General features: G+C 57.4%; 1 protein-coding gene across 1 annotated transcript; it reads right to left on the bottom strand.

Moving 5' to 3' along the window:
• Positions 1-1050: 1050 nt before the first annotated feature.
• On the bottom strand, positions 1051-18655 carry LOC131492779 (collagen alpha-1(XIII) chain-like). Its single transcript, XM_058696567.1, has 2 exons — positions 17810-18655; positions 1051-1301 (listed from the first exon to the last, which is right to left on the bottom strand). The coding sequence occupies exons 1-2, from the start codon at positions 18101-18103 to the stop codon at positions 1209-1211; spliced, it is 387 nt and encodes a 128-aa protein (XP_058552550.1). The 5' UTR covers positions 18104-18655; the 3' UTR covers positions 1051-1208.
• Between the last annotated feature and the right edge of the window lie 6490 nt (positions 18656-25145).

The following is a 25145-nucleotide window of genomic DNA, read 5'->3' as shown; positions in this document are numbered from 1 at the left end:
TTTTAATTAACCCCGACGACCCTCTCCCGACGGGCCAGCTGAATCCCGTCATGGCCCCACCGTTTCCCGTGGTGGCACCCTCAACAGTCAGTCCGCCCCAGCTCCCCTCATTCCTCTGACAATGTGGGCTCTCCATTTGCCACACGCCCACCACCTGTTGGCCTCCTTGCCCTGGCCCGGGGACCCTGGGTGAGGACTACCGGGACCCCTGGGCGCCTGTGCCCTGTGGGGGTCCTGCCATTGTCACATGCCCGCAGAGGGTGAAAAGGAGCCTACTTGGGGCTGACAGAGGCCCTGAGCAGGGCAAGCCCCTCTGTGATTACTCGAGGGTGTCCCCGCTCCTCATTGTCTTTTTCTGGAGCTTCCTTCCTGCCCCACAAAAAAAAAGGATAGCCCATCCCAGTTACTCATGGAGCGGTGACACTTGTCCATCTGTCATTCTCATAGCTTAATCCTAATGACTACTCACCCGGAAGAGTCCTCCTGAGCTGTAACTGGTCACTATCATTAACGGTGGACTGTGCCATTGAACTCACCACGCAGTAGGGAGCCCAGCACGGAGTGGGAACCCCGGGTGAGGAGCACAGGAAGAGCACTCGAACAGGAGTCCTCACTAGTGATCTGAGCAGATAGGGCCGGTCGACGGCAAAAGCGGGATCCGAGTCCAGATTACCACCCCCCCTGACCACCTTGCAGCCTCGAATCCGTGTGTGAGTATGCATTGACGCGTGTCGCCTAGATGCCGTCCAGCAAACGCACAGCGCCCCGAGCCATCCGGCTAGGGCAGGCAAGTTTTACGAGGATGGACTCATTCATTCGTGTAACAATTTTGTACACCTACTGTGTGTCGGGAGTTGGGGGCACAACGGTGAACTTGACGAGCCAGGTCCCTGCCCTCGTGGGCTTCTGTTTTCTTCAACTCTGCATAACACTTCGTAATTTTCTGAACGCAGCCATGCCCATCGTCATACGTGATTTCACCCCCTGGCGGGCTCCCCCTCCTCCCACAGAAGGGTTTACAGATGAACGAATACGTGAACAACTGAATGACAGACGGCAGGTGGGCGGGCCAGTTGACCAGCAGAGGGGAGGTAAGCATTTCAGATCCCGTCATTCCCATCTTTCACATCAACAGTGATGCCGCGAGCAGGTGTGGTGAGATCACGCCCACTAAGGGGGCCTCCGGTTCCAGGCCCCCTCCCGGTCACCTATTCGCAGGGCTCCTTACCTGGTGGGCAGTGACACCCTGCAGACGTCTTCGGGGGGGCCTCCCGGCGCCTCCGAGAGTGGAGCTTCCATTTCTGCGAAAGGAGACAGAGAAGAGGGATCACGGATCGGAAGGCCAAGCCCTGGGAAGGGTCTGCAGGCTGGTGGGGATGGAGGGGGAGAAAGGGCCACCTGGGGGCCGGTGGGAGGACTGTTCCTGGATCAAAGACTGGCCACAGGCGTCTGCGTAATAAGAAGCAGATGGAGAAGGTCCTATCTAGGGAATCTCAGTGTCTGATGTCTTCTGAGTGCTCTTAAAGAAATTAACCCCAACCCCAAGGCCCTATAAACCAGTTGTGGCCTCCCTGCACTCCACAATCACGGGCACAATGACCCACTTTTCTCGGCTCTCTGCTAATTGTTTCCTGTCTAGGTCTGGGGTCCTGATTGATCCTGGCGTCAGGGACAGTGACTTCTGTTCTGGTGTCCCGCACAGCCAGGCACAGGCGGGCCTGGGCAGCGGTGGGGGAGAGGGGTTGAGCAGACCACCTTGCCCCCCTATGGGAACTCTTCTTTGCAAAGCACCGAGCCAATCAGGAAGGGCCCCAAGGAAGTGGCGGCAAGAAGACCGAGGCGTCTCCTGCCCTCGGAGCTGCCATTTCCGTGGTGGCGATGGACAGGCACACGGCTGTAAGCACCAGCATCCCAACTTTTCAAAGGGCAGTGCGCCGAGCGCCTCGGTCCCCCAGCCACACAGCGTGGGCCACACTGGCACAGAGGCTACAAGGGACGCTTCCGGGGCGAGGCTACCCGGGGTCCTACGCAGTCCTCCGACCCTGAGCAGGATTAAGCCCCGCTGGGTTAATGGGAGGATTGAATGGTCGATGCAGAGAAGGAGCGGAGCCTGCCCGCCCCCCGCCCCACCCCCGCCAGGAGGCACACACGATGCGATGCGTTGGCTCTTGTCACACTCCCAGGTTACAGGTGAGGAACCCCACGCACAGGGCGCGGAGACTAACACGGCCAAGGTCAGAGGGAGTATGGCACCGGACTCGGATGCTAGTTCGGCAGTTAGAACCTGGTATAGCCCCGGGGCCAAGTTAGCCTTTAGATGTGTTTTATTCGGTTCCTCCAGTGATGTGTTTTTTTTTTTTTTCATTGACTTTGTTTCCAGTAGTTTGAAGTGACTGATTCCACATGTAAAGCTGCCACAGCCACAGCCACAGCCACAGCCACAGCCACCGTGGCTCGCAGGCGCTGACTCTGACCAGTATACTGAGGTCCCTGCATGCGAAGCAGGTGGGAGGCCAGCGGCCCAGCCCCCAATGCACATTTCTCCATCGTCTGCCTCCTCAGTGCTGTGTGGTTCTGCCGCTCAGGCTGGGCCCCGGGAGAGGTAAAGAAAGTCATAGGATTTTGTGTCACCTGTTTGAGGGGGTGGACACGGAAGGTCAGGAAAGCTTCATGAGGATTTGTAATGTCTGCGGAGCCCCCCACCCCCACCCCGGGGAACTACCACTGAGCTGGCCGATTTTGCCCGGAGAATCACCTCTATTTCTCACAGTCTAACTCTAAGGGAGATTTAATAGTGATCTCATTTTCTACGTCAGGAAACGGAGGCTCAGAGAGGCTGAGTGACCTGGTGGAGTCACACAGCTGTGTCCGCAGTGGGTCTGGGATGAGACCTCAGATCTTTTGACCCAAAGTCCACTCCATCCTGCTGGAGAGAGGTGCACGATGCCCGCGCGCGAGAAAGTACAGCAGACCAGGCGGTGGGGGCGGGGGGGGGGGCGGGTTGCTGGGCAGAGGCTCTGAAGGCAGAAGGGGGCTGAAGGTCAACATAGACAGGAGGGAGGGGAAGGGAAGAATGTTCCAAAGGGGAGGCCCTCGCTCACAAAGGGCGGCTGACACACACATATTAGGTAGACAGATGTTGAGGTCAGGCTGCAGGTGGATCCCTACCAGGCAAACAAATGACCCCCCAGCACAAAGTCTGGTGAAGGGCCCAGCTCTGAGCCCAGCTCACGAATCCACTCATCGCTGGGGGACCACGTGCATCCACCTGCAACCTTCCCACCAATAACCTGTGGGCTCTTCAAGGGGCTTATTTGTGGCTGTGCCCGGCACACAGTTAGGCATGTGCCTTACGTCCGCTAACAGGCAGGGCCAGCCAGCGAGTGACAAGCCAAGGCCAGCTGGGTTTGCACAGGGTTGCGCTCACTCAACCCCAGCGACATGCCAAGCAGAGGTTGGGTCCTGGAGCTAGAGAATGCAACGCAAGGGGTGGACGGGGCCCCTGCCTTCGCGGGGCTCACCTTCTGGTGGGGGAGACAGAGAAACAAACAAGCAAACAATTCAGTGGTAAGTGTGGCAGAGAAAAATAAAGTAGGGTAAAGCGGACAGAGTGATGGCAGGAGGTACTGGAAACTCGGGGGTCAGAGAAGGGGTCTCTGTGGAGGGGATGTTCAGCACTGACCTGGCGCAAGCAAGGAAATGAGCCATGCGGAGACATGGAGGGGGTGTGTTCCAGGCAGAAGGAAGCAGAGGCAAAGGCCCTGAGACAGACCGCGCAGAGGATTAAGGGTCCTAGAGGGGGTCGGGGCAGCATGGCTGGAGGGCTGAGCGCGGTGGGAGGGCACAGGGCAGGGCACTGGCAAAGGCCGAATTTATAGTGACACAGGCCCCTGACATTTCCATGCCCTCTTGACAGCCAGGAAACTTGCTGCTTACAGTTGGATGCTGTGGCCTTGCTCTAATTCACTACCATTATCCCGGATGAGAGCCCAGCAGGTGCTCGGTGCTTCCCTGGATCCTTCAGCTCCCGGCCCCTGCTTCTCCCGCCTCCTTCCTTCCCAACCCCAGCGCCCTTCCCCCAACATCCCTGTCAACTGATGACCCTGAGAAAACAGAAGCAGCCAGAAGAGGCCTGCCAGCGGCTCCCGCCACCGTGCACACCCGCCCACATGCGCCTGCGATGGCACCTGCCCCTTCTCTCTGCTTCTCCCACTTGAGGCCAACCTTGCACCTGCACACCAGGCTTTCCCCGCCCACACACATCAGCAATTCCCTGCTCTAGGCTCCACCCTGGGCTCTCATCAGGCTCGGCCTTTGCTATAAAGGGCCAGCTACGGAATAGTTCAGGCTGTGCGAGCTGCACGACGACACAACCACTCAGCTGTGCTGCTGGAGGCGAGAAGCAGCCATAGAAAACACGAAACGCAAAGCTGTGTTCCGGTAAAGACATATTTACGAAAACAGGCTGCGGCCGGGATGTAGCTGTCGCCTGCCCGTCCCTGATGTAATCATTAGGCAGACACGCTGCTGTTCCTCCCACCATAAGGAGAAAGGAAATGAAAAATCCTCTCTTGACCACGCTCTTTCCCAGGCAAACTTCTGGAGCACCCCTGCAAGGCTCTGACCCTCCCTCCACCAAGCGCTGTCCCCCAGGTCGTCAGTGACCCCCATGTTGCTAAGCCCAGGGCACAGTCCTTCTCATCTCAGCCTGTGACAGTATTCGCTCGCCCTTCTTCTTCCTGACACACCCTCTCCACCTGGCTGCCAGGACGCCACCCTCCCAGTTTTCCTCCGTGCTCCTCTGTCTCCTCTGTTGGTTCCTTCTTATCTTTTTGGAGGCCGCAGGGCCCTGGCTCACCTCTTTTCTCTCTGCTCTGGCTCCTGGGGGCCCTCGCCCTGCATCACGTCTCCTCTGTACGTGACGATGCCGCCCCCTCACTGCCCCTCCTGCTTGGATCTTCCTCCAGAACCAGACGCACGTATCCAGCTCCCTCCTTAACATCTCCATTGATAGGATCTGAAAATTAGCTCGGCAAAACCGGGCCCCTCATATTTCGTCCCCGCTCCCCTGGGCCTGCCCCTCCGCTGTCTTCCTCGTCACAGAGAATGGTGACTTCATGTCACCAGACCCTGGAGGTCATCAGTGATGCTTCCTTTGCTCTCACCCCACGCCCATTTGGCCAACAACTCCTGTTCTCCACTTTCTGGACACATCCGGGATCCGACCCCTTTCCACCACCTCCGCACTACACCCAGTTCAAGCCTCATCATCTCTGTCCCAGTCACCGTGATAACCTCCTGGTGACCCCCTCGTGATAACCTCGTGATAACTCCCTGCCTTAACCTTGCCCCACAGAGCATTCTCAACATGGCCGCCAGGGGGCCACACAGGCCTCCTTGATGCTCCTGCTCATGCCAGGCTTTCTCCTACCCCAGGGCCTTTGAACTTGTTGGCCTGTCTGCTTAGGATGTTCGTTTCCTAGCTAACCACCGTCTCACTCTCAGAGAAGTCTTCTCTGCCCCCAGTGCCCTCCTGCGACATACTTCCTATCCCTCCTCCCTGTTTTACTTTTCTCCTTTGGATTTCGTTGCGTTGTTGGCTCATTTATCTTGCTTCCTGTCTACGCTGATCACAGGAAGGTAAGTTCCACAAGGACATGGTCTGTTTTCGGCTCTCCCACTGTGTATTAAGCAAGAGATATAGCCCCTCGGGGCCTCAATTTCCTCATGTATAAAACGGGGATGACATTAGTTATCCCCGGGACTACACAGGCCAGATAGAAGGATAAAATGAGATGAGATCAGAAAACAAAAAGAGCGTCCAGATGTGAACAACGGGAAGCGTTCGCTGCCATATCGCCCGTGCCTAGAACAAGGCCCGGCATATGGTAGGTGCTCAATAAACAGCGGTTGTTCATAAATCAGGAGATCTCACATCGAGGTGTGGACTTCCGATTTCTCTTATACAATGGGGCATCTGGCAGCACTGGGCCATGGCGACGACTGGGTCGTGCTGAGAGATGGCTGTCCCTTTTATGTGGGCATGTGCTGTCCAGGTCATCACAGTACCTCTCCCTGGCCGGCTTCGCTTACTTAGGCCACCAGCCTGGCCCCCTTAGGCATCTGAGCTTGAGATCCCTGGTGAGAAATGTCCAAGAGGAAGCTCAGGGGTGGGTGGAGACCCTGCCAAGACTGCAGCATGGACCCCCAGTCACCCTGGATGGAGCAACCCTCCTGCTCCACCCCTGCTGGCGGCCAGGGCCTCCTGGAATGCCCTGCATGGCCAGAGCCGAAACATGACTGCCTGATCTTCGCAGCTATTAAAATGCCTGTATCAGTATCAAAGGGAAAATGCCAGGCGGCTGGCTGGCTACTCACTCCCCCCAGAGAAGGCATAGAGGCCTGGCCTTGGGTTTAGGGGCCACTCCCTCCCTGTGCTTAGCTCCAGGGCTCTTAAAGGGCTCAGGCTCCACCTGGGCCTCTGTAATACGTGGCTGTGTCCAAGTGGTGGTGGTGGGGGGGGGGGGGGTGGAGCCCAGAGCAGGTGAGCTCCACACTCCGCGGCTGTGACCTTGATCCTGGCACCTCCCCTCCCACAGGGAATCTGTAAAATGGGGCTATTGCCCCCCCTCCCCCACCAACCTCCCAGTGTTGCTGTGGAAAACGCCTTGGAAACCATAAAGAGGGTCCTGCCTGCAGCCCTGCCTTTCGACCTTGAGCTGCCCATTGACATGACCACACTGAGCAGAGCTCCAGTCCCTGCACCAGCGTCTGATTACAATACCTGGCCCACAGCGGTGTGCCATCCCATCTGCCAGAACCCCTTTCATCACCCCGTGCCACACGGTCAATGGGATGGCGTCCTGTTGGAGATCAAGCCAGTTCTTGGAGGGCAGGGCCTGGTCTGGTGTTTCGGGTCCACACTTGAACTGGATTAATCGCTTGGAGGTCTGCCCTTCCCTGGGGTGCAGGGGGACGTGGGCTTCGGCAGAATTTGGAAAGAGGGAGATGGGGGAGGGGGGGCGTTCTGGTGAGGAGCAAAGACACAGAGGCTGGATGGAGGCGGCGCAGAGCCAGTCCGTGGGCCTAATCCCAGGGATGGCGGGCGGGGGCTGGCCCCGCAGACGGGCTTTGTTAAGGGGACAGGCCCATGGCGGAGCGCAGGAAAATCAGCGCGGGGAAATCAAGACGGAGGAAATTGAGACACTCAAGCCACACCCGCCCAAACTGGACTTGCTCCGGGGGCCGGGAGGGGGTGCCATGGGGTGTGCCCAGGGAACTGTCTTCTTCCTCCCTCCACAGTCCTCTTTGTGCAACGCACTTGGCACCTGATCACAGACTCCCAGGGCCGTGAAACAGGGCCCCGAGGGGCCGCCGGATGCCACGAGCTGCCTCCGCCCCCCTGTTTCACCAGAACTGCACAGGGGTGTCGCTCCAGGTTCCGCAGAGCAGAAAGAGTTGAGGGAAAGGAGGTGAATGCCCGGGGTGAGTTTTCCAGCCTTCATACGAGAAAGTCCTTCCTTTCAGCTAAACTTCGGCCCTGCTGCTGCCTCAGGGAGTCAGGGAGTGGGGCCCTTGGAACTATGCGGATGTGGGCGGGGGCCAGGCTGTCACGAGCCTAGGACTAAAGGTTCCAGGGGCCTGGGGTAGTTTCGGAGCCCGGTGCAGGATGAAGCAGGGGTCCCCTACACAGAGCAGGGAGGGGCTGGGCTGAGAGGGCTAGAGTGGAAGCCAGGAGCCTCTACCCTCCTTCCCTCCTTCTAGCAAATGGGTACTGAGGACCTATGCATGCAGAGCCACGGGAAGTGCCAGGACACGTCGGGGCAAAGCAGACACAGAGGCTGCCCCGTGGAGCTTACTGTCCAGGCAGAGGCACCACGAACCACACACATCAACAAGAAGCAGCCACAGTCATCGAGCTCTGGCGAGTAGGGGTGAGGCTCTACAGGCTGGGGAAGTGACGGCAGGGCAGAGACCCGAGGATGACCCTGAGGTGCAGGGAAAACGGCTGAGACCTGACACCATCACGTGTTTCTTACGAACCGGGCGGGAGTCCTGCACAGATGAATTCATTCAGCACTCGCAGCACCCCACTCATGAGGAACGGCACGTCGCTTGCACGGCGACGGGCAGCCAAGACGGGCAAGGCCGGATTCGAACCGGGAAGCCTGGTTCAGAGCCCATGTGCCTCCACTGCACAACTGTGATGGGGGCGGCGGGGGGGGGGGGGGGGGGGGCTCTTTCCGGGAGATTGCAATACTTTTGACTGGAGGGCCAGGCACTGCTCAAAGCACTTGTTTAACTTTTTAAATTCTAAAAGCAACACTTAATGAGAGGGAGACACTCTTATCACCATCACCCTCCCAGTTCTTAGAGGTAAAACCCAAAGCACAGAGAGGTTAAGCGACTTGCCCAGTGTCACACAGCCAGTCACTAGCAGAGCTGGACTTGAACCCAGCAATCTGGCTCCAGAGTCTGTGCTCCTAGTGGTGACAGTGTATGACCATGTGGCTGGACTTTGAAAGTGAGGGAAGGCGGAGCCCTGAGGCAAGAGAGGGTGGCGAGGGCCATGCTCTTCAGGCCCCATGAACCACATAAGAAATGTAGTCTCTGGCCTGATGGCAATAGAAAGTTACCAAAGAGTTGTAATTAGGGGACTGTGGTGACTGTATTTAGAGCTTTCTTTTTTTTTTTTTTAAAGTTTATTTATTTTTGAGAGAAAGAGACAGAGTGTGAATGGGAGAGGGGCAGAGAGAGAGAGAGAGAGAGAGAGAGAGAGGGAGACACAGAATTGGAAGCAGGTTCTGGGCTCCAAGCTGTCAGCACAGAGCCCGACGCGGGGCTCGGACCCACAAACTGTGAGATCGTGACCTGAGCCGAAGTCGGACGCTCAACCGACTGAGCCACCCAGGCGCCCCTGAAAGATCACTCCAGCTGCTGTGTGAGTGCTGAATGGGACAGGGCAGAGTGGAACAGGAGCAGGTGAGCTAGGAGGCTCTTGTCACAGCCCAGAAGAGCCTCGGGTAGCCTGGGTGGGGACGGGCGGGCAGTCGTGGAGAAAAGAGGACAGTCTGCAGGAGGCCGAGATGGTGCAAGCGGCGGGGTCTGGGAGGAGGTGCAGCTGGAGGCCAGCGCATCCACAGATGAAGGGGTTGCGGGGAGGGGCGGGCTCCTACTCGGTTTAGACGCGTGGAGTTTGAGGTGCTTTCAGGACACGCTGGAGGGGTGGGATGGCAGGTGTAGGGACGGGCGTGGTGCTCTGACAAGACGAACACACACATTACAGCCGGAACAGTCAGCTGCATGTGGCAGTGAGCTCCCTGTCACTGTGGGTATGTAAGCCTCAGAACCAGGGATATCCGGGCGGGGGCGGGGGGGATTCCTGGTACAGCTCATCGCTCCCTTCCTTCCAACACTCTGATTCTATGGAGCGGGGGGAAGCTGGAGGCAGCAGGATCATCCTCTGACCTCCCATATCACCGAGTCTCCCCCTACCCCCAGGAAACCACAAATGCCAGCTCACTGGGACTAAGGCTATTCCTGGAAGAGCCCCAGGTAATGCCCCTTTAGCCAGTCCCCTTTCTGCATCCTTGTCTCCCGAGGTCACCCTTCCCATCCTGCCCTACAGGCCGCCTTGGCAGAGTGTGACCCGATAGAGAACACCTGACAACAGGGGCTCGAGAGGCACTGCAGCATGACAGGCAACTGCAGGTGTAAAGTCCCTTGGACGGCGGGATGGCAGGCCCTGTCACAGCCTTCCTGGGGAAGATGTGTCCCTTGGGGGCGGCAAGGCCTCCCCGCTGTAACTGAAAGAACATAAAGGCAGGAGCCTGCTGGCAGGAGGGCCGGATGGACAGGGAAATAGCCGAGTAAAGGAAAGACTGAGACTGGACTGCGGGCATTAAGGAAGCCCGAGGCGGGGGTGGGCATGGGTGGCGAGGAGAGGCAAGGAGGCTGAAGAGGCAGGAGGGGCCCAGGCCGCGTGGACTCTAGCCACGCGGGGCTTCGGGAAAACCTACAATAGACTCCAGGCTAGGAGACGGGGAGCCCCTGTGTCTCCCTGGAAAGCCGTGCCCAGCCGCTTGGGCAGGAAGTTCCTCCCCTCTGTGCGTGGCTCGCTCCTGCTCTGTGAAGGACCAGAGGAGCCCCTGCTGCCCGCAGCTGCGTCTCTGCCCTTTTCGGCCGTGAAGAATTTTCTGGAGGGAGGCCCCCACCCAGGGCAGGGGGCATTCGGCATGCAGATGTTGGGGGGGCGTCAGTGTGGAGCTGCGGCTGGGGTCTGCTGGCATCATAGACACCGCCCGGGAGAGCCGGGGACCCCGGTCCGCCCCAGCCTTCCCAGGCCCTCCCCAGATCCCAGCACCGTGACCCTCATGACTGCCGGCGCCAGCCTCTCGGCACTGCTCGGGACCCTCGTGTAGTGGCACGGGTAAACGCTGTCTCTCTCCGTCTCAGGGGTTGCCAGCCATGGGACTTGCTAAATACCCCACCGCAAGACCCTACCCACAGGGATTGCATCAGGGTTCCAGGAAGGGGGTCGGCCTCGGTGGGTTTTACAGCTCCCAGCTGATGCTCTGCAGCCAAGGCCAGGTCTTTGAGGACAGGCAGGTACGAGAAGGAGGGGAGACTAACTTTAAAGAGTTCAGTTGTTAAAGCGCTTCTCCCCCGGCCTTGCTTCAAAAGGAGCGATTCAGCTGGCTGCGTGGACAGACAGACATGTATTATTCCGCAAGGCAGCTGGAGGTAAGGGGCAGAAAGAAAGGCGAGGACAGGGTGATACACGGGGACTGGGATTGGGGCTTAGGCAGAAACTTCTGCCCGAAGGACTAGCCCGTGTCACAGGGTGAACCCCAGGTTGGGTGCTAAGCTTTCTAGAGGGCAGTTCAGTGTCCAAGAGACAAGACCTGATCCATGCCTCCTGGAAAGTTCTGGACAGTGATTTTCCTAAAGGTGTTCATCACCAAGGCCTGATGTCACAAACGACATCCTCTGGGGCGTTTTACAGCAAAGATGGTCACGTAGGCCTGATGCCAAGTCAGTTCAATCAATGCCACCGCTGCGGAAGCTGAACCAAACTGAACAGGTCCCTAGCCCCTGGTCTCCACGACCTGTCTCAGCTGGCTTAGTAGGGTATGGTACTTTCTACAGATGGCGTACCACTAGCCGCCTTAGAGGGCTAGCTCTGGGGCCAGAATGCTTGGGTTCAAGGCCTGCCTCCGCGACTCACTGTGTGACCTTGGGAAAGTCACTTAACTTCTCTGGGCCTCCATGTTTCTCTCCTGAGGGAACGTACAATGAAATATATATAAAAATATAACCACTTCAGAGGATTATTTTGGGAAATAAATGGAGAGGTGGTAGAAATCTTGGAACGGTGGTCAATAAATATTAGCTATGAATCAATGATGAGGGAGGTGGTGAGGATTACAGCTGCTATTAATTGAAAGGTTTCATCTAATCCGGCAACAACCCGTGAGGAGGATGTCATCGTCTCCATTTCTCCGACCAGGACGCTGAGGCTCAGGTCACACAAGTAGCTAGCGGCAGAGGTCCATGTGACGTCACATGCTGTGGGCTTACCCACCTTACTGTTTTGCCCCAGCCAAAAATGTGCCAGGCGCCTGGGCGGGTGGAGAGGAAGCTGCTGGCCATTGGGGGTCGTGGACGGGAATGGATGGACGCTTCCAGCCGTTCTGTCCAGGCGGGAACACATCACCCTGAACCATCCCCACTCTCCTGGCCAGCGCACTAGGGACGCAGCTCGGATTTAGGAGTTCATCATTTCCCCTTCGGCTGGTTGCTCTGAAACACCATTTCCAGGGCACGCCCCTGAGCAAATGCTGAGCATACAGCTGCGTCTTGGGTTGGGATGGGGGAAAGAGAGTAATCTGTAACAGAGGGACCTGAAATCGGCAACTAATTGGTGAGGGCTGCCTACATTACGCAGTCCCTGGGCTCCGTAAGGGACCTGGAGACCAGTGAGCTCTCATCCCTGCTGCTGGATTGTGTGAGATCAAATGTGAGACAAGATATGTAAAGGCAACAGAGAGGAGAACACACTGCACAGTGTGCTGGGGGCAGAGCCACAGAAGGCAAATAGGGATTACGTTGCACGTTGACGCTAAGACACAGGGAGGGGCAGTCTGGGCGGCTGTGTTGAGAAGGATTCTGAGGCTGATCTAGGCTCCCTGGGCATGTGTTGAGAGGTTAGGAATGGCTGCCGTGGGTCTGGGACAAGAGAAGTCAGCCCATGTCATGTCTATACTTTCCTTCTCCCAGCTAGATGTTTGGCATGGCCAGCAAGTTCTGCAGGAAGTCAGAGCAGAGAGAGAGCCCGTTTTGGGTTGGAGTGGTTTGGGGAAGGCTTTCCAGAAGGCACTGGGGCAAGATGAAAATGATTAGGAGTAAGGGAAAAAAGGCATCTTTCTGAGGGTGTCAAACTGTGAATCTATGCTTAAGGCAGACGGCATCGTGTTTCAGACGCTTTGACTCTCTCACCATTTTCCTATGAGGGTTTGCTACTTAATGAGGTCCTCAGTTTGGTCTGGAGCTACCTGATCACTTTAAGGCCTTTGGAGAAGCTGTAAAATGTTACCCCCTCTCCCTGGTGTTATCTGTAATAAATATTGCTCTGTATTTTTCTTTTAACTTAGAGTCATGAGATGGCTCTTTATCTCGAACACCGACTCTCACTAATTAGTGGCAGCTTCCTGGGGCAGCACTGAAAAGCATTCTGAGGCCGTATGTAAGCTCAACGGGGAAAGTGTGCTGCAGTCGATTAGCAATGTCTGCTGAGGCCAGGGAATGGGGAGTGGAGCATGCCAAGTCTTTACCACCACTTCACCAGACAATTAACTATTGTCTGCAAGGGGGAAGGTGTGGTGTGGAAGACAGATGCTCTCCAGAGAGGGGGATCCTACCTCTGGCTCTTCTGATCCCTGGCTGTGGAGGATTCAGACCTGTTTTTTATCTATAGAGAGAAGGGGCTGGAATTGAGGGGCTCTGAGGATCTTCCCTCCATTAACTCCCCACAAGACCGCTCAGGCACTGACCACATATGCAAAGTCAGATGCAGTGGAGGCTGGCTGCATATGAGGGGATCTAGGGTCTGTCTGATTATGGAGGCCCAGGCTGCTGTGATCTATAGGCCACACCCCCAGAAGCACATACTTCCTCCGTAAGAGCCCCCAGTCTTTCAGACGCTGCTTTGATCTCTCCCCTGAATTCTCCTCTGGAAAAAAACCAGTAAAAGGCCCCTGCACATACCCTCTAAATGTAAGACATTCCTGTTACAGTGGTTGGTATTGTTATTTTTATGGAGGAGGGAGTCTGCCCAGGGTTCTTCAACTTTTTAGCCTAGAGGTTTCAACCCTCCCTTGACCCCCAGGAAATTCCTGAAGGTGGAAAACGCCCTTCCCACCCAAAGGACTGGATCATAGATAGCAGGATGGAAGGACAGTGACATCAGTCTTCTTATCTGTAAAATGGGGCAATGAGAGCGTCAGTCCCTCAGGGAGGTTGTGGGGATTGAAAGAGATAACGCTCACAGCAGCGGCTGCTGTATGGACCCTATAAACGTGAGACGTTCTCATCAGGGGTGCCGTTACTCTCACTGTTGGGGGAGGAGAGTCTGCCTGGCACCCCCCCACCCCCCCACCGGTGCCCACCTGGAAGCTGGCTGCTGATACCACAGATCCTACAACTTGGATCTAGCTATTTGAACTCGGGTCCCTCCTGCTTCCCAGCACACCCTCTGCCCAGCCCCTGGTGACATCCGATTTCCTCCATTTGGGACATTCCAGTTTCTTTCTTCACAGCAAGCAAATCAAGTAACAGGCAGCTGGAGCGCTCATTAAGGGTCCCAGCCCAGAAGAGAGGCACCGATGGGGGAAGAGTGGGGGCCTGAGGACTGGAAGCCACACTGCCAGCTCCCCATGAGCTGGCTCCCCGCCCCCATCCTTCTCTCCCCGCTCTGACCCTCCCCTCCCCCACGGCCAGGCCCCTCAGATCCAGGCCTTCTGCTAGCATCTGCCTCTGGCCTGCCTCATTCCAGGCTCCTCTCCCACTGGGTCCCCTCAGCCTGGCCTTCCCTGCTGGCCCTTTCTTCCACCCACCTTCCAGATCCCCACACCCAGCATGCCGCTTTCCCCCCTCGGCGGGGGGTGGGGTTTGCGGTGCCCCTGGGTTCGTGCCTCCAGGCCACCGCACAGGCTGTGTGCTTCACCGGACTGCCCTGTCCAGTGCCCTTCTTCCATCTTCCAGGGAGTGGCCAGGCCCACCTGCTGCAGGACGGATTGTCTGCCCCAGCTTCCGGGGAGCACTCGTACAGTCCTGGGCACGGCCTTTGGTGGGGGCACCTTCCAGTGCATCCTCCCACCTGCCATCTCCTGAAAATCTCACAGCAACCCCAAGAGGGAGGCAGAGCCTGGGCGTTACAGAGGAGGAGCCTGAGGTTTAGGGGGTGGCGTGGCTTGCCGAAGGCCACATGGCTGGGGGCAAAGCCCAGCTGGAATCCCGGGGTGGGGTCCCTCCACTCACGGGGTGCCTGTGTGCCCTTTACAGAAGGAGCCCTCCACATGTCCACGTCGCAGAATCACTCTGCTAACAAAGCCACGGCCCGGGCTCTCCTCTGCCTTTTCTTCCCTCTGGGGGATCTGATGGCCCCCGCTTCTCCCTTCCCTGCCTCACCCCTGCCTCACCCCTGCCCTCTGCTCAGCCCTGGGAGAGCACACCTAGGAAAGGGACTCCTAGGGAGGAGGGAGCCCTCAAGTTGCTCCCGGACACCTTTGCTGGCCCACAAGTGGCTTTGCTCCTAGTGCAGTGCTGTCCCACGGAACTTTCTGTGAGGATATACATATTCTGTGTCTGCGCCGTCCAACAACTGGCAACCACTAGCCTCGGGTGTCTCTTGAGCCTACTTGAAATGTGGCCAGTGTGACTGATCAACTTAATTTTAGATTTATTTAATTTTAATTAATGAAGTATAATGGGTCTCACGTAACTGCAGCGGACAGTGAAGCCCTTCGAGTGTCCCTTCATGAACCTCTGGACCGCAGGCCCCACCCAGGGCATGCCTCCTAGGGCCACTCCCCATGGACAAGGCCACCTGCCACCTCCACCCATAGGACTGGCCCCTCCCTCTGGCTCCGGTGCCCTCTGCTGTTGACCTCACTTCCCACCGGTTTCACTCACTCCTCTCTGTCCCTACCTGCAGCCCAGTCCGGGCCCCAGCCCCCTCTGGCCTGTGCTAGCCGCTTGTTTGGCCTTCCTCTCTGCCCTACTCTCCGCCCCATTCTAGGAACATACCTGCCCTTCTATGGCTCCCCATTGCCCTCACATAGATCTAACGGTCTCTGAGGCACCTGCTGACCCAGGCTACCTGTCTCTCTCCAGTCAGATCTTCCACCATTCAGCTCCCCAAGGCAAACTGCACCCCCGCCCCCCACTCTTCCAACCTTCAGAAGCTGTTCTCTTTGCCCCTTGGAACAGGCCCCTCCACTCATCCCTTTTGCCTGGAAGTCTCCTATTCACCCTTTAAGGCTTCACTTGAAAATCACTTTCCCAGGAAGCCACTGCCGTCAGGTACGTTGCATGTTGATACATTCCCCAGACCTCCTCCGCCTCTATTATCGTAGCATGTTCCACATGACATGGTCACCGCCCGTTGTCTTTTTTTGTGTCCCATTTGTCTGTAAGTTTAGGAGGGCAGATGTGTGACACCCGCCCCCCACCAATGCCTGATCCACGCCAGCTCTCAGAAACATCTGCCGAGTGAATGAATGAAAATGGACAAAGGAAGGTGGCAGGACAGAGTGAAGAACCAGGGAAGTGGGGTCAGGAACTTAGGTTCTAGTTCTGGGTCTCATCATATGACTCGGGGTAACCTACTGCCCCTCTGTGGTCCTTAGTTTCCCCATCTGTAAAACGGGGGTCAGTTCAGATGCTCTAGCAGATGAGAGGTCTCAGAAGTCAGTAGGGACACAGGAAGCTACAGGTTGCAGAGGAGGAATCAGCACGTCAGATAACGTTGTCAGTCCCAAGGCCCGGAGAGCGAGAGACTTGACATGGTTAAGTCTCAAGCAGAGGAAGCAAGGATCTGGGGCATGCCCTGACCAGCAGGAGGGGCCAGGAAAAGGAAAGGATGGAGAGAGGCTTTGAGAGGGGCTCCCAGAGCCAGATGCTTGTCCCTCTGCTGTCAAGGACCCTGAGATACCTGGTGGGAGCCCTGACTGCCCGAACACGATCTCCACCACCCAGCCAGTCCCACGTGCACTGTCAATCAGCTGGCAAAGGCTGCCTGCCTGTTGAGCCCAGACACTTCCCAGGGGACTGTGGGTGGCCATCCCCTGGGTCCTGGCAGGGCATGGGAATGAGCTGCCGGCAGCGGTCACGGGTGTGCCGCTAGTCTCAGTAAGCTTGCCCTGGGACCACCCTCTCTGCTCTGGCCCTGTGGCCTCCCTCTCGGTGTCCACCCTGGAGAGGTGCGTGGCAAATTACCAGCCTTTGCCTGGCAATGGAACCTGAGAGAGGCCTGGCTGTAGGGAACTGGTACATTGTGCCAGAACGGTCCCAGGGCCCACCACGGTTAGAACTGGGCTCGAATGCTCACCACGACCACAACCATGTTCGAGCTCAGAGGAGTGAGGGTATTTGCCCCAGGCTGCACAGCTTTTAAGTAGCAGAGTGGGGATAAAAACCACCTCCCTGCTCTTTACTGCTCCCACTAAGAGGCCCCCTCCAAGTTCTTTCTCAGGGGAACTTTCCAGGCTGTTCCAGGACCACTTCCCAGGCCACTGCTGCCCTTACCTGTGGGTCCTCCCCTTCATTTGGGCCCTGGATCCCTTGTGCTGTCCAGATCCTTATAAGTCACCAAGACTCACACTCTCACTGCCCAGCTTTTCCTCTGGTGGCACCAATGAGACTGTATGTCCCTCCTTCCCGGGTGAGTTCTTTTCATGTACTCCTAAGATTGCCATGGCCAAGAAACACTAGTGGCTTTTAATCCACTTAGGTTCAAGGACATTTCGGAAGTGGAGAAAGCTCAGCATCCTTTCCCCAGAAAAAACACGCAAACACGAAATGGTGGGGACCATCCCAGGGGACCAGGGATAAGAAACAAGAGAGTATGGGCTTACTAGGTCCCAAGGACAGTAGAACCAGGGCGACCCACACCTGGGCCCTAACAACCTGGGGCAATGGGCCGTGATCGGGACACCACTCCCTGCAAGGACTGCCCCTTCTGTCCCCCTCAGTCCCTTGGATGACTCACTCCCTCACACCCTCTTCCCAGCTGAACGTGGCAATAAAAGTCAGGCAGCGCTGATCCTCGAGGGATGGATGGGGAGGGCCGCGGGGGCCCAGCCATCCCTGGTCGGGGCCACCGGGCACATATCCCGCCGCGTGGGCGCTGGGAGGCTCTCACACCGCCCTGGCGGGCTGCCTGGAGGGAGAAGCAGGGCCTGGCAGCTTCCGCGCGCCTCCGCGCGCCATGCCTCGCTCCACCTGCCCAGCGCGCCCAGGCGCTCTCTGCGCGGGACGCTGGGGGCGCCTGCCGGCGGCGGGAGCGGAAGGGTCCCACGCAAGCAGCCGGGATCCTAGGGTTCCTCCGAGTCCACCGCAGGGCAACGTCCGTCCCCGCCCCCACCCCCCACCCGCCCCCCCACCAGCAGACGGCTCCTGCGAGGCCCGGGCGCACCGCGCCGCTTGGAGAGCAAGAGCCCGCGGGCACCGGCTGGCTGGTCGAAAGTTTGGAGGCTGCGCGAGGGGGCGCCGCGGGCAGGGATAAAAGCCAGTAACAAAGAGCACAGACCTCATCCAGCAGTTGGTTGACTCGTCCCAAAATAGCCGTCTCCATTTGCTGCTCCCCACGCTCCGATTCCAGGCGCAGCACCCGGGCCTGCAGCTCCGCGGTCCGAAAGTGGGCGAGCAGGCTGAGCGCCAGCGAACACAGGGCCAGCGCCAGCAGCCCGCACGACCCCGGGCTCGGCAGCCGCGCGCAGCGCTCCGCCGGCGCCACCGCCAGCGCCACCGTCGCGGGCGCGCTTAGCTCCCCGGGGCCGCGGGCACCGGCGGCTGCCGCTTTGCGGGGGCGCTCTGCTACCATCCCCTTGCGTCTTGAGAACCAATAAATAAATAAATAGAATAAATAAAGGCGAGAGCCGCTGCCCAGAGGCGCGATCCAAACTGCGGGCAAGGAGGGGGGAAATGTCCCTTTCCTTTGCTCCCGGCAAAGACGATGGAAAAATTAGCGGCAGGAGGGGGAGAGCCGAGAGAACACAACCAGCTGCCGCTGGCAGTACAGCGGTAGTAGACCCAGGTGAGAAGAGAGTTACTTCGAAGAACGTTCCAAGTCCAGGAAAGTTAGGGGAATCCGGCCGGCTCTCCTTCTCTCCGCCGTTTCCCCCTTCAAGTATCTGCAGAGTCCCGGAGTTGGTTCCGCGCTGTCGGTCCTTCTTGGTGTCTCGCGTCTCCCGGGCGAGCCGGCTTCAGTCCCGGCGCGAAGGGGCGCACACCGAGGGCCCCATGGGCAGAGGTGGGTCGTGGCCGCCGCCGAGAAGCGTTGGGGCCGATTCCGGCGCCTCTGTAATTTGACACACTGGCTGCGGCTGAACGGATCGGATGAGCAATCCGTGCTACTTCCCAAACTAATCTCTCCCACCCCCTCCCTCCTCCTCCTCCTCCTCCTCCTCCTCCTCCTCCTCCTCCTCCTCCCCTCTTCTCCTCCACCTCCTGCGGGGCCGACGGCTTGGATTTATTTATTTATGCAAACTCGCCCGGGGTGGGGGGCGTGGTGTGCTGGGCCCGCTGCCCCAACCCGCGGGCCCGGGAGCCCCTCTCCCGCGCTCCCTGTCCCCTTTGAAGTGACACTCGGGGTTATTTATAGGCAGGAAGGGGGTGTGGAGTGGAGCGGGGGCTCTGCTTCTCTCCCTTTCTCCGGATTCACACCGAGGGCCCTCTGCCTTCCACCGAAGTGGAGGGGCCAGGCATCTCTCTGCTTTCGGACAAGTTGGCAAAGGCAGCCTTTGGGATCCTCCAGAGAACCTGGCTGAGTTGTGGTCAGGCACCTAGATGGATCTCTATATCCTGAGCAGGAAGCTCTAAATCTTTTCTGCCACCATTGTCTCTCCCCACCCCCCCCACCCCCCACGTGTCCCGGTGTCTCATTCCCTCCCCGCTCACCCCAAACCAGTTCCACCTTGGGCCCTGTACCTCCCGAGTCCTGCAGCTCTGCGGAGCCTTTGGTTGGGCTCATTCCGCCTAGCACATCTTTAACATCTTTATTCCGGGGTGAAAAGTCAGCCCTCCAGAGGGCAGAGGCATTGGCCTCCTTTTCTCTCTTTCGGGACCAAGATGTAACAAGGTACAGGAGAATGAAACTGAGCAGAAAGGCTTAATTCCAAACAAGGTACCTGAGAGTCAGGTCCCGGTCCCTCCCCTTCCTGCCTGTCATTGATGTGAGACCCCTTCCATCCCACCACTGTCGGAGGAGCCTGCCCCAATTCGCCCAGCCATCAAAGGTGAACTATTCTCTAGGGCACGCGCAGTCAGACTCTCTCCCTGCAAGAGTCCTTCTCTGGAGCTCACCCGCTCCCTCCTGCTGTCATTTCCTAGGCTCCTGTAGAGAAACACTGGTGGCCTGAGGGCAGTTTGTAGTTTCCTCTCCTGTCATCTCCCCCACTTTCAGTAACGTTTGTATCCCAAGAGACCTTATCTCCCTGCCGCCTCTTGACATTCTTGCAAATGAGGTGGTGGGATTGAGCTCTTGGAGAAAGCCTACTTCCCAGGAAGGGGGGGCAGGGGACAAAAAGGCCGGCCTTTGAAATGTGAAATGCGGGTTGGGGTGACCAGAGTGTTGTGATTCCATCTTATAAAAGCAGGGTGTACAACTTGACAAGGTATATACTGATTTGGTGGGGCCTGATGTATAATAGAGTGACAAGGCACACCTAAGGGTGTAGCACAGTTAAGAGAGTAACATAGTAACGTAGTGCTCATATGTAATAAACGCTTTAGCATTGCAGGCTTGGTCAGTCAGCCCCATGGGGACTACAGGGATACCAAATTATGCTTGGGAGAGTGCCGTTGGCCAGGGGTTCCAGGTCAGTGCAAGCTCTAGCATTTCCCTGAGATGGAACGCGGGGTAAGGGCGCCTGTGTTCCCCCCAGGGGAGATGGGTGCCTCCCCCCAGCCACTCAAGACGATCCCTGAGAGAACCCATGGGTGTTGGAGACCACCAGGGGGCGCCAGAGAATTTCTGCACTGAGTTGCCTGCCAGAGATTCTGGAACTTGGATTCTCTACCTTCACCCCCGGCCGGCCCCCCAGGCTATTGGGAATGGAAGGACAGCACAGGGGGCTAGTTTCATTCCTTCCTTGTTCCGCGAGCTGATCTTTCCCCTTTGCGGACTTTAGGAGCCCCCAGGAATGCTCAGCCGGTGAGACCGTTGACTTGGAGCTGGAAACAGGAGGAGGTGCAGTGCTAGCCTGACCCTGGCATCGCAAACCGCATGTCTGAACCTCAGGGGCTTCCAGGGGACTCTGGAGTCAGAGAAACCTGGGTATAAATCACAGCTGTGTCAAGCTTGGGCAGCTTAACGAGGTAATGCAGGAAAAGCGCTCAGCAAAGTGCTCGGGCACAGAGCAAGCCCTTAAAAATGGCATCTGCTTCTTCTTTGGGATTCATAGTTGCTGGTGCCAGCTAAGATACAGCTGCTGCTGGGCTCCCCGTTGTGAAACAGAAAGAAATTTCAATCCCAAGGGAAAGCAGATGAGTCACAGACTCCATTTCCCCATCACTGAAAGCTGGGGGTAGCAGCTTGTAGGAGGCAGGCCTCAGTCTGAGTGGGGGGGGGGGGTCTTATCCCCCAATGTCCCTTCCCTTCTCTGTATACCATCTGGGGAATTCTCCCCCCCAGCGAAGCATTGCTTACCACAGACACAAGGTAGCCGGGCTTATCCTGAACACTCTTTCTGCAGAAGTGGGGGCTGGGAGCTACGGACACGGGGAAGAAAAGACCCTACTTTTCAGGAGCTCAAAATCCAGCAGGGAAGATTGGATATGTTCGAAAACAGCTGCCACGTAAGGCAGAACAGTGAAACATCCCCCAAACAGTGCACGGGCCACAAGAAAGTGCTGTGGGGGTTCCCGGGAAGAAGGGCAGGGATCCTGTGGCTCAGGAAGAATTTCTTGTTTGTAGTAAGAAGTGGCTTTCAGCATTAACCCAAAGAGTTTGACTTTGCTCTGTGGCCATGCTTATACCCCTGGAGGAAACAGATATTCTGGATACCAGGATGGAAAGCTAAGGAAAAGTGCCCCTATGCACATGGGCTGTTTCCAAAGTGTTTTCTGTGTTTTTCTGCTTCCACGTATTTGCTCCTGCTGGACCCTTTTCCAGAAAGCCCATCCTTTGCTTATGGGCTCTGGGCACCTTAAAATCCTATTGTTCTCTCCAAACCCAATTTTAGGGTGCAAACCCCACTTCTCCGCTTCTCAACCTCCCACTTCCTGAAACCTTTACTGCCCGGCAAGTGAGACCCCACCGCCTCGTCTACTCCTGTCTCTCCAGCCTGATTTTTAGTCCTTCTTGAAGAGTCCTCTACTTCTCCCCGTGTCAAAAATGGTGGTTACAACTCCTCAGGAGTCACAGCGTCGCTGCTGAGCTGTGCCACCCGCTTCAGAATCACCCATAGAGGCCACAGGAGTGCGGACTCCTGTTGTTTTATCTCCGGAGCCTACTCTCACTTCTCCCCATGACTGTGGCTCAGGTTCCCTTGGGGGAGCCCCCTACTCTCAGTCCATGTGGCTCTGATGGGATTGACCCCATGCCTAGCTCCTATCTTCTTTTTCAAAAAATTTATTAATGTTTATTTATTTTTGGAAGGGGGGGCAGAGAGAGAGGGAGACACAGAATCCGAAGCAGGCTCCAGGTTCCGAGCTGTCAGCACAAAGCCCGACGCAGGGCTCAAACCCACAAGCTGTGAGATCATGACCTGAGCCTAAGTCGGTCGCTCAACCGACTGAGCCCCCCAGACGCCCCTTGGCTCTTATCCTCTAAGGTTGGGAAGGGACAGCTATTTCTCCACAGCGGGCTTTCTAAGAGAGCACCAACCAGGGCTACAGGAGGCATCTTGCCACAGTTCATTAAGATCTTGCCTGAAAATGAAACGAGTGGAGGCAGGCAGAGACGCAGAGAGACTGAGTCCTGAAGATATTTAAACTCTTGGATCAAACTGTGCCTGAAACTCATCCAGGCCTGCGCTCTTCTTTTAAAAAATTTTTTTAATGTTTATTCATTTATGAAAGACAGAGAGAGACAGAGCACAAGCAGGGGTGGGGCGGAGAGAGAGGGGGGACACAGAATCCGAAGCAAGCTCGAGGCTCCAAGCTGTCTGCACAGAGCCCGAGGCGGGGCTCGAACTCAGGAACTGCGAGATCATGACCTGAGCAGAAGTCGGATGCTCGACCGACTGAGCCACCCAGGGGCCCCAAGGCCTACACTTTCCAATTACAAGAGTCATATTTGCTTAAGCTAGTGTGAATTGGGTTTCTTCTCCGAGCCCAGAGTCACAGATAGGGGCTCCCCACCTCACAGAGCCAGAAGCTCTTTGTGGTCGTGGAAGGGGCACAGGAATCCCAGGCTCCCATCCTGTTTATAGAAGTTCCCTGGCAGATTGGGATGTGTGTGCAAGGTAGAAAGTCCCTGTGCTGAGCACTCCTCCTGGGGGAGCGTGCCTCTCCTGAGCTCCGGTTTCTGTCTCTCGGATGATGATTCTCCAGTGCAGACCCACAGCCTGTGCCTAGCACTCCTCATGCACCTCCAGCTGCCTCCTGCCAGCTCCCTTAGGAGCTCCCTTCCCCGCCACCTCATGTCACGCGGAGCATCCCCTGTTCTGCCTTCCTTCCGTTCCTCTGGCACAGCATTGGCATCGTCCTGTGGCTCAGGCTGGATGTGTGCCTTTGCCCTCGTCCTTACTTCCTCCATCCAGTTGGGACCAACCCCTGTGGATTCTACCTCCTTAGTGTCTTTCAAATCTGTTCCTCCCTTCGGATCCCTTTGCTTCCACTGCCTGTCCCATGCCTAGCGTACACCAACTCAACTTTCCCCCCATAGTAACCACAACTGGGAAACCTAACCCAAGGAAGCCTGGCCCAGGACCTGCCAGAGCATTCCCCCATGCACAGCTTTTTCGCACTTCCTGTTCCTCATTTCGCCCTCAGGTTTTATGATCCCTGCCAGGCCGGCACTCCTCCCAGCTCTGCTTCTGATGCCTGCATGTGGTAAGCAACAAGATAGAAGGGGCCTGGGCCCCTGGTGGCTTTGTGGGATTGAGTTGCCAGACAAGCCCAGACTTTCATGTGAGGGAGAAGTAACCTGTCTCAGCTGAGCCACAGACTAATTATTCTGGACTGTCTCGTGTAGCCTAAACCACATCCCATGACCTGTGTCAATCCTCTCCCCGAGGGTGTGTGTTGCTAGAGAGCAGGCGTGGACCGTGTTTATTTCTGTATGCTCAGCACTCGGCACAGCGAAAATGTCCCCAGAAATGGTATTTGAATGAATGAACGAGCGAATGAACGGATGGATGGATGAACTCCCAATTCCCACTCTCGCCCAGCTATATTGCTTCACCTGTGCACCTACCTCCTCTTATGCAAGATTTAGAGGTTGATGGGCAACGAGGGGAAAGGAGAACTGGAAGGGATAAAGGCCTTCCCCGCTCTGAAATTCACCCACTCGGCAAATATTTGTGGAGCTCTTTCTAGTGCCAGGCCCCAAGCTGGTGTTGGAGACACCTCTGTGCACATGGAAGGCTCGTGGTGGAGGTGAACGGGGACAGTGCTACGATGAGGTCACGGGGGGGGTGCTTGGGGAGGCAGAAGGGAGTCCCTACTAGGCTTGGGGTGCGGGGGGGGATGGGGCCTGAAGGATGAGTGGAGTCAGTCAGATAATGGGGTGTGGGGAGGGCTTGCCGCACAGAGGCATCTGCCTGTGCAAAATCCCGGAGGTAAGAGGGAGCATGGTGCTTTCGGGAAATTGTAAATGGCTCACCGGGCCTGAAATACAAAGTGCAAAGGAGAGAGAGGGCTTAGGGTGAAGAGTGGGTGGGGGCAGGGCAAGGTAAGCGTGTGGGTTTTGTCCTGAGGGCAGAGGGGAGCCAGTGAGGGGCTGTGCCCCGGTGCCGGCTGTTGCGGAGCCGCTGACCTGCCCTGTGGAGGCCGCTTCCCAAAGAGCATGACCTGAGCTCAGGCTCCGGGGAAAGAGGGTGAGCGAGGCAGTTCTCTTGGGCTCCGGCTGTCAATTCTGACTTTGTACAAGCTTTGAACGAAACGCTCGGCCCCGGTTAGAGTACAGTAGCATGCGGCGTCTCTAGGGAGAGCGCTCTGGGGCTTGGGGGCCAGCCGGAGGCCCCCCAGCCTGGGGCTGCCGATCAGACATTTGGAAATGCCTTTTCCCGCGTCCCCACTTCCTTCCCACGCAGCCACGCCAATCAGTTCACTGGCTGTGGCTGCAGAGCAGGGGCTGGGGGTCAAGGGGCAGGGGCTGCAGATGTGCGGGGGAGGGCCGGCCTGCCCAGGGGGCTCCCGGGAGCCTTGTTAACTGCGGCCAAAACAAACTCTCTCATTAAGTAGAGAGCGAAGCCAGGTGCGGAGGCTGCGCTGATGAAATCGCCGGGGGCCCCCTCGCGCCGACCCAGGGGCTTGGAGGAGCTTGGGGGGCATGCGGCTTCGGGCCACGAACGACCACGTGCACATACGTGGGGCTGTGACCCTTCACTCCCCGCCCCCCAGCGGCCGTCTGTCTAGGCTCCCGCTGCGTGTACACGCCTTTATCTGCTCTTGTGTTTTGGCGCGTGTGACGCATGCTCCTTTCTGCGCACGCGCGCGAGAAGGCACACGCAAGGGAGGGCGCGTGCTCTGGCTGCCCCGGGCTGCCCCGCAGTGCGGCTGGACTGTCTCCAAGCCACTCGATGTGTGTGTGTGTGTGTGTGTGTGTGTGTGTCCGCGCGCGCGCAACTGTGCACGTGCTGACCTCTGCGCGTGCATTTGGCTTTGGTCCAGATGTGTATGCAGAAACACGTGTGTGCTGCTGAGTGGTCGGGCCCCCCCCCCCACCCCCCCAACGTGTCTCAGAGCGATGAGGGCAG

This window comes from Neofelis nebulosa, chromosome 13 (assembly GCF_028018385.1).
Source record: "Neofelis nebulosa isolate mNeoNeb1 chromosome 13, mNeoNeb1.pri, whole genome shotgun sequence".
Lineage (NCBI taxonomy): Eukaryota > Metazoa > Chordata > Mammalia > Carnivora > Felidae > Neofelis > Neofelis nebulosa.
The sequence above is the reverse complement of the archived record's forward strand: the minus strand, read 5'-3'. Positions and strand labels throughout refer to the sequence as shown.

Coding starts and splice junctions, on each gene's coding strand:
- LOC131492779 (XM_058696567.1), bottom strand. CDS start 18,103: ATGGTAGCAGAGCGCCCCCGCAAAGCGGCAGCCGCCGGTGCCCGCGGC. Junction 1,302..17,809: donor TCAACCAACTGCTGGATGAG/GTCTGTGCTCTT, acceptor CTCCTTTCGCAG/AAATGGAAGCTCCACTCTCG.